At 41.7% G+C, this 13,510-nt stretch overlaps 1 protein-coding gene across 1 annotated transcript in view; it reads left to right on the forward strand.

Moving 5' to 3' along the window:
- LOC125465649 (unconventional myosin-Vb-like) overlaps positions 1-13,510 on the forward strand; it is a 139,038-nt gene that overhangs the window by 23,987 nt on the left and 101,541 nt on the right. The window contains exons 8-11 of the mRNA XM_059638583.1: positions 671-778; positions 9,784-9,896; positions 11,610-11,875; positions 11,955-12,036. Of these exons, the coding sequence (XP_059494566.1) occupies positions 671-778; positions 9,784-9,896; positions 11,610-11,875; positions 11,955-12,036 (569 nt within the window). The remainder of the gene's footprint in view (positions 1-670; positions 779-9,783; positions 9,897-11,609; positions 11,876-11,954; positions 12,037-13,510) is intronic.

The following is a 13,510-nucleotide window of genomic DNA, read 5'->3' on the forward strand; positions in this document are numbered from 1 at the left end:
TTCCTGTTTCATTGCCTGCCAGTGCTTCAACCTGAGCTATTTCCTTGTCAATTTTTGGTGACTTGCCCTTTTCTTACCCTTTCAAGGGTGGGGCAAGGGTCTCCTGTCTACCACAGCCAGAATAGGAATTGAACTTCAGCTGTTGACATTATGAATGACTTGAGAACACTAGCCAACTGAACTAAGTTCTAAGTCTGCAGTCTGTTATGACCCAATCCTCTTCCAAAAAGTTGATAGATTTCCAGAAACATGCTTTCCTAGAACAGTAAAAATGTCACTATGTAAGCTGTATCCATAAAGCAGAATAGTTTTTATATAATTGTATTTGCGTTGAATTTCTTCAAGTAACTGACCACTTGAAATATTGCTTGCACAAAGCCGTGCAGAGAGTAAAATAGATGTGAAAGAGCATGACACTTAAGCTAGGAATTTTAGTGCCAGTGGAATCTCGAATTCTGAATGTGTCAGTTTTGCCTTTATTACCTGAACCAATGGTATTGGGTGACCAAGGCTAGTGGGAGGCAGATCTAGATGAAAGCTTGTTTGCCACCTGGTGTACCATTGTTGCTGGAGACACTGCTTTACATTAAAACAAGCAAGAAGGAAATGTTAAACTTCACATGATGCAGTCCCATTACTTGGCCCATAAATTTGACTCCTTTCCTTCCAGGTAGTGCTAAGGATTACTACTTTGTGAATCAGGGAGGTGATATTTATATTTATGAAAGAGATGATGTTGCAGATCTTCAAAGAACTCTCAATGCTTTCTCTACATTGGGTATGTATATCTTAATACAAATGCAGCAGAATTTATGTACATCCAGATTTCCTCCTAGGTTAATGTTTTATTCCTGAATATTGTTTTTGTTTTCTACTTTATGAAAATGTACCTGTATGCTATACATGATTAGTCCTCTGAAAATGCACATGACTACAATGAGGACTGAAATCTTCTGCACTTGCAGCAATTTTAAAAATGCTGCATTTCAAATTTTTGTTCATTTCAAGGACAGAAATTAAAGTATCTGATTATAGCAGCTGTTGAGAACTTTTTTTTCCTCATTTCCAACTTTGAAGTGAGTCTATTCAGGCGAATCTTTCATTGATAATAAAATGTGAGGCTGGATGAACACAGCAGGCCAAGCAGCATCTCCAGGAGCACAAAAGCTGACGTTTCGGGCCTAGACCCTTCTTCAGAGAGGGGATGGGGTGAGGGTTCTGGAATAAATAGGGAGAGAGGGGGAGGCGGACCGAAGATGGAGAGAAAATAAGGTAGGGAGGGGATAGGTCAGTCCAGGGAAGACAGACAGGTCAAGGAGGTGGGATGAGGTTAGTAGGTAGACGGGGGTGCGGCTTGGGGTGGGAGGAAGGGATGGGTGAGAGGAAGAACAGGTTAGGGAGGCAGAGACAGGTTGGACTGGTTTTGGGATGCTGTGGGTGGAGGGGAAGAGCTGGGCTGGTTGTGTGGTGCAGTGGGGGGAGGGGATGAACTGGGCTGGTTTTGGGATGCGGTGGGGGAAGGAGACATTTTGAAACTGGTGAAGTCCACATTGATACCATTAGGCTGCAGGGTTCCCAGGCGGAATGAGTTGCTGTTCCTGCAACCTTCGGGTGGCATCATTGTGGCACTGCAGGAGGCCCATGATGGACATCCCATCTAGAGAATGGGAGGGGGAATGGAAATGGTTTGCGACTGGGAGGTGCAGTTGTTTGTTGCAAACTGAGCAGGGGTGTTCTGCAAGGCGGTCCCCAAGCCTCCGCTTGGTTTCCCCAATGTAGAGGAAGCCACACCGGGTACAGTGGATGCAGTATACCACATTGGCAGATGTGCAGGTGAACCTCTGCTTAACGTGGAATGTCATCTTGGGGCCTGGGATAGGGGTGAGGGAGGTGGTGTGTGGGCAAGTGTAGCATTTCCTGCGGTTGCAGGGGAAGGTGCCGGGTGTGGTGGTGTTGGAGGGCAGTGTGGAGCGAACAAGGGAGTCACGGAGAGAGTGGTCTCTCCGGAAAGCAGACAGGGGTGGGGATGGAAAAATGTGGTGGGGTCGGATTGTAGATGGCGGAAGTGTCGGAGAATGATGCGTTGTATCCGGAGACTGGTGGGGTGGTGTGAGAACGAGGGGATCCTTTTTGGGCGGTTGTGGCGGGGGTGGGGTGTGAGGGATGTGTTGCGGGAAATACAGGAGACGCGGTCAAGGGCGTTCTCGATCACTGTGGGGGGGGAAAGCTGCGGTCCCTGAAGAGGTCTAGGCCCGAAACGTCAGTTTTTGTGCTCCTGAGATGCTGCTTGGCCTGCTGTGTTCATCCAGCCTCACATTTTATTATCTTGGATTCTCCAGCATCTGCAGTTCTCATTATCTCTGATACCCCAAATCTTTCCTTGATCTGCTTTGTTACGAGGATTACTGGAGGTGAGTTTGTGCTTTCTATTTTGAACTTCAAATTCACTCAAGGCATCAGTGTCAGGTTTTTCACAAATTGATAGTGTGCCAGTGAAATATCTAGTGTGTACAAAATCAATTGTGCGCAAGTGAGAAGAACTGTATTGATGGACTGTGCAAATGAAAACCTTTCATCTTTGCAAAGCATTTAAAGTACAATGAACTACCCTTTTTATTCTGAAGAGGTCATACTAGAGTCGACATTAATGTGCTCTTATGCGCTCACTACAGATGCTGTTAGACTTACTGAATTTCTCCAGCACTTAAATTTTTACTTCAGATTTTGAGCATCCTCTGTGTATTTTGCTTTTGACTTGCTTTTAATTTTCATTTTAGCCACTAACTTTTGGTAAGTGGAGAGTTAGTGTTACGTGTGTGGGACTGAATGCTTTCGACATGGCTTGAATTAATCAGACCCACATGTCCAAATAGGATATTTGAGTTGAGGATATGGTGTTTTTGGCTTTTGACTGCAGGCGGTGACCTTAATATAAATTTTGAACCGGTAAGAATTGAAGCATTGCAACACAGGCCCTAACGGCAGCAATAAAAAATGTAGTTGGTGAGATTTGCACAGATTTCATAGGAAAGACCTAGGAAAGCATTGGTCTCTGGAACTGTTTTGTCTTGCCAGAGTGGGTGGGGCCACGGATTGTCTGAACTAGAATACTTGATCCCTTGTTTTTATTTTCTGTTTCTGTCATTTCTTGCTCAATAGTCACAATATCATGGCATCCAGTACTCCCCCCGCCAACCCTTTCTAAAACTTCTGGTTTCTAAATGTTGCATTGGTGGTCTGTGGTTTAGCTGCCTGCTGCCTGTTGATGCGTTTATCTCTTTTCACTGCACCACACCCACACCCCCCCCCCCCCCCCCAACTTAGATTTGAGTACAAGATAAAAGAAAATGCACGAGAATTAATTATCTTAGTTTTTATTATTGTGTTGAATGGTGAACTTGCCAGAATCTACAAATGATGCTTTAAAGGTTTTAATTTATGATGGGATTCTAAAACGTTCCATGAAGGGAGGGAGAGGAAAAGGAAAACCCACTTGTCATCTGATACAGCTCACAAGTGAAAGGAGAAACTGTGACCGATAGCATTATGGCAAAAGTAAAGCCTCCATGTAATCTAACCTTCCTTTGCCTTCTGGTTTCATCATTGCTAGGCCAGTGAAAACACAGCAAATAAGAGTAATAATGGCAAAATCCTACATGTGAGCTACCAATGCTGTATTGGTCAAACTGGTGTGCAACAAATCTTAGACTTCATTTGGCTGTTGGAAAATTGTGGATTGCAGTTTTGTCAAACTTGAAGTTGTGGGAAGTAACTGATCTGAATTGTTTCTTGTAGATTAAGTCCAAGGTAACATTTTTAGATACTTACTTTCTATTCATTTATGGGGCATGGGCATCACTGGCCAGCATTTCTTGCCACATCCCTAGTTGCCCTTGAGAAGGTGGTGGTGAGCTGCCGCCTTGAGCTGCTGCAATCCTCCTGCTTTGGGTTGACCCACAATGCTATTAGGGAGGGAATTCTAGGATTTTGATCCAGCAACAGTGAAGGAAAGGTGATATATTTCCAGGTCAGGATGATGAGTGACTTGGAGGGGAACTCTGAGGTCATGGTGTTTCCATATATCTGCTACCCTTGTCCTTCTAGATGGAAGTGGTCATGTGCTTGGAAGGTGCTGTCTGAGGATTGGTAAATTTCCGCAGTGCGTCTTCTGGATAGCACACTGCTGTTACTAAGCATTGGTGCTGAAGGGCGTGGATGCTTGTAGATATACTGCTGATCAAGCAGGCTGCTTTGTCCTGGATGGTGTCAAGCTGCCTGAGTATTGTTTGGGCTGCACTCAACCAGGCAAGTGGAGAGTATACCATCATGCTCCTGACTTGTGCCTTTGTAGATGGCATACAGGCTTTGAGGAGTCATGTTATTTGCAGTATTCCTAGTGTCTGACCTGCCCTTGTAGCTGCTGTTTAAGGTGGTGAGTCCAGTTGAGCTTCTGGTCAATGGTAACCCCCACAATGTTAATGGGGGATTCGGTGATGGTGTTACCATTGAATGCCAAGGTGCAGTGGTGTGTCTCTTATTGGTGATGGTCATAGCTTGGGTATTTGTGTGTGGAATGTCAGCCCAAGCCTGGATATTGTCCAGATCTTGCAGCATGTAAACATGGACTGCGTCAGTATCCGAGGAGTTGCGAGTGGTGCTGAACATTGTGCAATCACTGGCGAACATCCCCACTTCTGACCTTTTTTATGATGGAGAGAAGATCATTGAAGCAGCTGAAGATGGTTGGGCCTAGGACACTACCCTGAGAAACTCCTGCAGAGATGATTGACCACCAACAAACACAATGATCTTCCTGTGTGTTAGGTGTGATTCCAACCACTGGAGAGTTGTCCCCGTGATACCCACTGATTCCATTTTGCCAGGGCTCCTGGATGACGCACTCAGTCGAAAGCAGCCTTGATGCCAGGGCTTTCACTCTCTCTTCACCTCTGGAATTTAGCTCTTTCTGTCCGTGTTTGAACCAGAGGCTGAGTAGCCCTGGCGGAAGTCAAACTGGGTGTCACTGAGCAGGTTATTGCTGAGCAAGTGCTGATTGATAACACTGTTGTGACACCTTCCATCACTTTACTGATGATCAAGAGAAGGCTGATTGATGGGACGGTAATTAGCCAGGTTGGATTTGTCCTACTTTTGTGTACTGGACTTTCTTGGGCAGTTTGCCATATTGTTAGGTAGATACCAGTGTTGTAACCATACTGGTACAGCTTGGTTAGCAGAGCAGTAAGTTCTGGAGCACAAGTCTTCGCTACATTGTCAGTGTCTGTAGCCTTTGCAGTATCCAGCGTCTCCAACTGTTTCTTTGTCATGTGGAGTGAATCGAATTGACTGAAGACTGGTATTTGTAATGCAGGGGTTCACTGGAGGAGACCAAGATGGATATCCACTCTGCACTTGTGGCTGGAAGATAGAAGATTGCTGTGACAGCTTCGCCTTATCTTTTTTGCACTGATGCACTGGGCCCTTCCATCATTTGAGGATGGAGATATTTGTGGAGTTGGCTGTATGTTTCCCTTGACAAATTTTAACTTGGGGAATCTGAGCTCAATTTACATGCCTTGAAGTGTTGGAATGCTTAAATTGTTTTTTAATCAACTCTTAACTTAATCTCAATTAAAGGCATAGTGTTTTAGCTTTTATTAATAGAGGGATCGAGTTCTGGAACCAAGAGGTTATGGTGAAGCTGTACAAAACTCTGGTGCGGCCGCACTTGCAGTATTGTGTACAGTTCTGGTCACTGCATTACCAGAAGGATGTGGAAGCTTAGGAAAGGGTGCAGAGGAGATTTACTAGGATGTTGCCTGGTATGGAGGGAAGGCCTTACGAGGAAAGGCTGAGGGACTTGAGGCTGTTTTCATCAGAGAAGGTTGAGAGGTGACTTAATTGAGACATCACATAATCAGCAGGGTGGATAGGGATAGGATGGTGACAGTGAGCACGAGGGGGCGTAGCTCTAAATTGAGGGGTGACAGATATAGGACAGATGTCAGAGGTAGTTTCTTTACTCGGAGTAGTAAGGGAATGGAGCGCTTTGCCTGCAACGGTAGTAGATTCACCAACTTTAGGTACATTTAAGTCGTCATTGGATAAGCATATGGACGTACATGGAATAGTGTAGGTTAGATGGGTTTGAGATCGGTATGACAGGTCGGCACAACATTGAGGGCTGAAGGGCCTGTACTGTGCTGTAATGTTCTATGTTCAAAATAAACAGACCCATGTAGGCATCTTCTAAAATTTGTTCGGTGTAGGGGTGGGGATAGGAGTTTGAGAGGTGCCCTGATAGGTTTCTAGAATAATGTGAGGTGTAAGTAGAATTAATGGTATTTGTATTTTCCCTGGAGGTGGGGTATTAAAGACAAGTGGGGGGGGGCACATTTTTAAAGGGAGAAGAGTTTTAAAGACCTCAAAAGGCAGCTCTTTTACACTGGTCTGTTTGGAATGAATTTCCTGAGGAGGTGGTGGATATGTGGACAAGAAACGTTTGGAGGGAAATGGACCAGGAGCAGGCAGGTTGGATTAGTTCAGTTTGAGATTGCATTGGACTGAAAGGTCTGTTTCTGTGCTGTATGACTGACTCTATATTCTCTATACTTGTTGGTTTTGGGCAGTGTGTGTCATGGATGTGTCCTGTGGCAACTCCCAGAATTCTGCTCTTAACTAATCTTGTACTGTTATCGTGGTTTAGATTCCACAAGAGCCTTGGTTCTGATGTTTCTGTTTAATGCTGCAGGGGAATGATTTGAAACAGTTTTCTGTGCAGTTCAGTATGAAAACTGTCATCACCTCGGAGTGTCTTTATTGAATCTTTAATAAATAGCCATTTTGATTTCCATGACTGAAATGAACAATCTTCTATTCTAAGCGATGATGGTAATAACTGCTGTTTGTTTTATTTTGACCTTGGTAATGAATTAATGAATGTGAAATAAGTTTGGGTGTATGGTTTGAATTGGTTGTTTTTAAATTTGCTTTTGCTTCTATCCTCAGGAATCCTGAAAGGGAACTAGAAATTCTATTTCAAATGCATTTAATAGTTTTCAGAGTCTTGAGACAATTATCTTAATATTGCTAATCAGATTGTGAAAGACTCTAACTTTTGAAATTTGTCCAAGCAGTGTATTAACTTTTTTTCCTCTAGATCATTTTTATTTTTAAATAGACACCTGCTTCAGATCCAGTTTGAACCATGCTTCTAAATGCTTTCCAGAAATCAAGCATTGCTGGAGTTGTTACAGTTGACTTGTTTTCCCTGCCCAAGTGCTTTTAATTAAAATTGCACTATTCTGAGAACTGTCAGTTTCAGTAAAACCGGATGTCGTAACATTTTGTGTTGGGCACACCCTTGGAAAATACAGGGCTGGAGAGAATTATAAAAAAAAAACCAAGAAATCTGTGGTACCAGAATTTGCTACAAATGCCAAAGATACAGATCTGTGATACAAATGACATGACCTTTATTTTTTGACTGAGCCCATCAGTTTGGAGGTATTTATTGCCGCCCTCTGACTGGTAGAGGTAGGATTTTAATTGATCTGATTTTATTGTTGATAACCTAAAGGCGCTCTTTTATTCTTAATGTTATGGACCAGACCAAACTCTCAATGTTAAGAAAATAGTCCAAAATACACTTTTTTTCCTGTTTTTAAAGGCAAGTGCTAGCTGTTGCATTCTGGATGCAAACTGATCAAACTACCAGATTTGAAGCAAAACACACTTTTTATTCATATACTGTAGTTAAAACACAACAAAAGAAAAAGTGGAATACCTTAACTCTGTAAAGACCCTAACTTAACAGAATAATTGACTATTTAACTACTAAACAGTAACTGTTCCAGTATGGTAACACCTTGTAAACACACCCTTGGCAAAGTCAAATTCCGTAAAATAGTGTCACAGGCAATCCTCCAGTCCAGGAGGAAAACCATCCTGAGAAAACTCGAAGACTAGTAGGGTGAGATATACTGCAGCTTCCAAAGCCAGATTTAAGATTCCAGCAATCCCAAATAAGTAAAACTAAAAGTCCTGGCACTAGGGGAGCCTCACCCTACCCATTTGGGCTGCTTGTAATGTTCCAGCATTTTTGTTTAAAAAACAAGGTCCAAAGCCTGTCCACCTGGTTACTTTATTGGATTCAAGTAGATGGCTTGATGCCTCCCTTTTTTAAAAAGGGACAAAATATACCTCTTAAAGCCGTAGTATTATCTCAGTAGTTTGTGGAAACTCTCTTTACCCAAAGCTAGGATTTTTCTGTCAAATCAGCATATAAATTATACCAACAAATGGGGCTGAGTGTAAAACAATCTGTTACAAAGCACTAGAAATAGGGGTGTTTTAATTGCCTGAATCCACTCCTGGAGTCTGATCTTTTTGTACAAGCTTGAAATCTTATGCTCAGAATTACAAACAAATGCTTGCAACAGGCTGGGCTGGTCATATGTTTTGCTTCCCTGTGCATCTAGTGTTTGTTTCTACACTTACTGCATTGCATTGTACACTTTTAGAATTAAAATTGTTGTTAAACTTGTGCAGTTGTAGGCACTGATCTATTATTTCCAGGAAATTGAAGGTCTAGTTACCAAAGCAAGTTTCAATATAATTTCTTGGTTGATTATGAAGTGACTGTGTTTAGGATTGTGAAATAATGAACCCCATATCTAACAAAGAAATATGCATTCTATTGTATTCCTGTTTATAGCTTGATAGAAGTCTTGGGCATGTCTTTGAATAAAATTGCATTTTGAATTTGTTACAAATTCGTATCAACATTTGATTTGTTTTCTGAATGTGACTGACAAACTCACTTTGCTTTTGTTACACTACTTATTGAGACTAACTTTTATGAAAATAATTTCCTAGTGACAGACCAAGTTTTACTGTGTAATAAACTAACATCTGTCAAATATTCATTTATAGGCCACTAATATTTCAAAATAAAGAAAATGCACTTTACATTTACCAGTGAAACAAAATAGACCTTCTTTATTGGTTACCAGCCACGAAACATTAAAGGAGCAGCTCCATGCTTGCCCTGAACACTCTAAAGGAGAGTTGGTTCTAACTACCGCCTTGGTTAAATATTCTGCTTCGTCTTCAGGTTTTTCAGATGTGATTCACCAGTGAATTTCTCCAATTCCTTTAAATCTTCAAGATCCCTAACAGATCTGTTTCTTTCCTCCCTCTAAAGTAGCTCAACTTGTAATAGCCTCCTGCTTAATTGTTTGATCAGGATTCTTCTGATTTCCCCTAGCATTAGTCCTCTCTTATTTCTGTGCAGTTCCAATTTCAGCTATCGTTCTTCTGTAAAATACTGAAAGGATGATAATCTGCGAATTCCTGTGTGACCTCTGGCTCCCTGTAGTAACCAGATCCCATGGGAATGTCTTCGCGCTGAGGTGTATCCAGGACTGGACAGGATATTTGTGTTCTGAAATGTATCTTGAGTTAAAGATCAGCCTTCCTGATTCTGCCTTTCTTATGACAGTGTGTTACAACTTGAGCAAGCTGTTTGATTTATTATTTATTGACAATAAAATGTGAGGCTGGATGAACACAGCAGGCCAAGCAGCATCCCAGGAGCACAAAAGCTGACGTTTCGGGCCTAGACCCTTCATCAGAGAGGGTCTAGGCCCGAAACGTCAGCTTTTGTGCTCCTGAGATGCTGCTGGGCCTGCTGTGTTCATCCAGCCTCACATTTTATTATCTTGGATTCTCCAGCATCTGCAGTTCCCATTATCTCTGATTATTATTTATTGATGTTTTCAGGTATCTGTGAATCTCATCAAATGGAAATCTTTCAAATTTTAGCTGGTATTCTTCACCTGGGGAATATAAATTTTCAATCAAATGACCGTGATGGTGAAAATAGCTTTGTTAATGTAAGTTTGCTTTGCAATCTTAATTTTATGGAAAGTGATTTAACACCACTTTTGTTATATTTGAAGTTGGCCTTTTGAAGGCATAAAGATATTGCTTTTTACAATAAATACCAAAAGCAGGTTATTTGATCTGTCTTTTGTTTTGAGGCTTTGCAGTACAACTGCCAGCAGTTTAGTTGAAAATTACTCCTCTCTTTTTTTAATGGCAAAAGTGGCTACACTTCAGAAAGTGATCTTGGCTTAATGATTTGGAATGTTATAGTGACACCAAAGGCAATGTTTATGATGGAGAGATTTTTCTTTTTTGGCTCGATGGCAATTCTGTTAGGAGCATAAGTGGTTTTTGCACCATTGCATAGTAGCAGCGTCAAACAACGAATGTCGCCTGTGGCTCAAATGTTTGAAAAGCTTTAGTTCCTGCTGTCCATTGCATAGTCTACTCCAGATTAAAGGTAATCAAAAAGAATTTTTATCCTGCAAAATGGCTTTGAACCCAATTTCAATATAAAGCATGCACATCAAACCAATTGCCTGGGCCTTATTTTAGACATTGCTGATAAAGCCCATTTTAGGATTTCTATCTTTAATTTTGCATAATTAGGGGTTGGCAATAAATGCTGACTAGCCAGTGATGCCCTCATCCTGTGAATTTTTAATCTGTTCTACCCTGAGATGAAGCAGAGTATATTGACTTGTGAAGGTAGGTTTATGGTAATCTGTGGTAGAGAGCCCCTTGGCTGATTTATCATAGGACATAAAGAAAACCTCCCTCTGTTTAAACAGTGTAAAAATGTTGTATCAGTGATAATGGGAACTGCAGATGCTGGAGAATCTAAGATAACAAAGCGTGGAGCTGGATGAATACAGCAGGCCAAGCAACATCTCGAGCACAAAAGCTGACGTTTCGGGTCTAGGCCCGAAATGCCAGCTTTTGTGCTCCTGAGATGCTGCTTGGCCTGCTGTGTTCATCCAGCTCCACACTTTATCTTAGAGGAAAAACAACATTTTTACACTATTTCTGTTGGTATTTCTTGCAAGTTGTCCTGATGAGTGCAAGATTAAAAAGTTTCAACAGTGCCTTTTTAACAATTCTTGGGTTCTGTCTGATCAAATTTCCACTTTGTAAATAGTATGTGGAATAAATCTAAACCACAGGATGTGCAGTTTGATCCAATATTTAGAAGCAGAGCTTCTAAAAGCTGGGATTGCGACCCAAGTCGGGTGATGAGCCAAAAGTTTGGAATTACAGCTTCCGAGGCAATCATGAACCTGTAAAGGTTTTATAAAAACTGAACTCTCCCACCTCCTTTTGTTCTTGGGTGTTGTGACAGTTTTTGAATCTTGAAGTGGGCTTGAAAGGGTAAAAGCTAAGTGCTGATCTACAGTGTACTGTAAGAACTGAGCAGAATTGGATCATCAGGCAGGCAAAAAAGTCAGTTGCAAAACCGCAGTGATGCGCGTAAGACATCCATCACTGTTCGGAGTAGTGAAAGGAATGTTTGTTTTGAAATTTATTTTAAATGTGTCCTGATTTGAGAACAGACTAACCAATGTTTTATGTATCTTTGAGCACATTCACTAAAAACAATTAGACAAAGAACCTTCTGAGGATGGGATGGAAAGAACAGTAAAATGAGCCAGAGTTTGGTGAAAGCATGGGTTTTTTATACACCTTAACTTGCATGTTTGCTTGTTTCTTTCTTTGGCTTGCAGTTAAATGATAAGCATCTTGATCGATTCTGCAAGTTATTGGGACTTGAGAAAAATCAGTTGGCCCGTTGGCTTTGTCACCGCAAGCTAGTTACATTAAATGAAACCTACATCAAATCCATGACTTTGGAACAGGCTGTCCGTTCCAGGGATGCTCTTGCAAAACACGTTTATGGGAAGCTGTTTGGTTGGCTGGTGAATCAGATCAATAAAGCCTTAAGATCATCTTCAAAGCAACATGCCTTCATTGGTGTGTTGGATATTTATGGGTAGGAGTGACTAGCTTTATGCTTATCAAACAAATTCTTGGAATTGAATTGTCGTAATAACATTCTAAATTTTTTTTAGGTTTGAAACATTTGAAAATAACAGTTTTGAACAATTTTGCATTAATTATGCAAATGAAAAGCTACAGCAACAGTTTAACTTGGTAAGATTTATGAAAGAGTATTTTTAAAATTCCTCCACTTCCAGCAGCGTTTCATCCTTTTTATTCTGTGATTCCTTTCTTTAAAATCAGTTTGCATGACTTTTTTAAATGTATGTGAAAGCAGCAGAAGATCCTTTGTCAGGAAGGGGATGGCCTGGTGGTATTATGGCTGGGTGATTTTAATCTAGAGACTTGGATAATGCCCTAGGGACTCGGGTTCGAATTGGCACCGTAGTGGATGGTGGATTTGAATTCAATAAAATGTCTAGAATTAAGAATCTATTGGCAACCATTGTCCATTTGGTGGAAAACCCCACCTGATTCACTGATGCCCTCTTTAATGGGAAGGAAACTTAGCTGGTCTGGCCTGTGTAACTTCAGACCCACAGCAATGTGGTTGACTGAACTATCCTCTGGCAGTTAGGGATTGGCAACGAATGCTGCCTAGCCAGTGATGCGCTCATCCTGAGTGAATTTAAAAAAACACATGTCCTAAGATGATGAAGCAGTTTATATTCAAAGCTGATTTTACTTAAAAGGGCTTGATAAAGATACAGATGAAAACAGCCCTGCAAGTTGTGTACCAGTAACAATCTCCCTTACCACTTGAATTAATCTGCTCAGATTGTTGGGATCGTGGTTTTATGCAAAGTAATTTTTTTTTTGTTTCATGTTAAATAACCAGAGTTTGGGCACCCTGCACCTAATTGATGGCAGTGTCCTTTTGAAAGCTATAAGGGGAGGTATATTGGTATTGCAGGGAGGTGGAGGTGGGGGGGAACTGATAGTGGTGAGCCTTCCCAAGAAGAAAGGATCCCAGGGGAAGAATCTTATTGCATTCTCCTCCTACTCCACTGTCACCATCACCACAAACCTCCAGAACCTAGAGTGAATCAGAGCAGTATTAGGGGAATTGGTGATTGCTGCTGATAATGAACCACACGATGCCCAGCTTTGAATAGCCCAGGCCGTGAGTGAGTGATTGAGTTGTGCAGGGATGGGCTGACAACGAAGACGGGGGACTGACTTTGCGATACCTCCTACTTGGCCTGTGATCCATATGGATGAAGAAATCTCCCCTCTCTAACTCTGTCCACCCCCAGAAGCCTACAACAATTCTGACAAGCTCTTCTCTATTCACATCCTGCTAGGAAACTGTGTTCCTCTGACAATTCCCTTTTTTGTTTTCGTCTGCCCCTTCTCCAATCAACTGACTGCTGGCCACCAAAATTCCCTTGGGTCAAGATGTTAAGTCTCATCTCATGAGGGTGGTGTGGACTGTGGGAGGGGGAAAAATGCAAAGAATTCCCGTATGAGAGGGCTCTAACTTCACTCGTGCATATACCTAGTGCTCTGTAGCTACATTCACCATGTAATTCCCCTGCTGCCTTTACAATTCTAAATGTTATGGCCACTACCTCATTGACCACTCAGTGTTCTAACTGTCCTAGGTCTGTTATTTGTTAGCAGCTCA

The sequence above is a fragment of the Stegostoma tigrinum genome, chromosome 30 (genome assembly GCF_030684315.1).
Source record: "Stegostoma tigrinum isolate sSteTig4 chromosome 30, sSteTig4.hap1, whole genome shotgun sequence".
In the NCBI taxonomy this organism is placed as follows: Eukaryota; Metazoa; Chordata; class Chondrichthyes; order Orectolobiformes; family Stegostomatidae; genus Stegostoma; species Stegostoma tigrinum.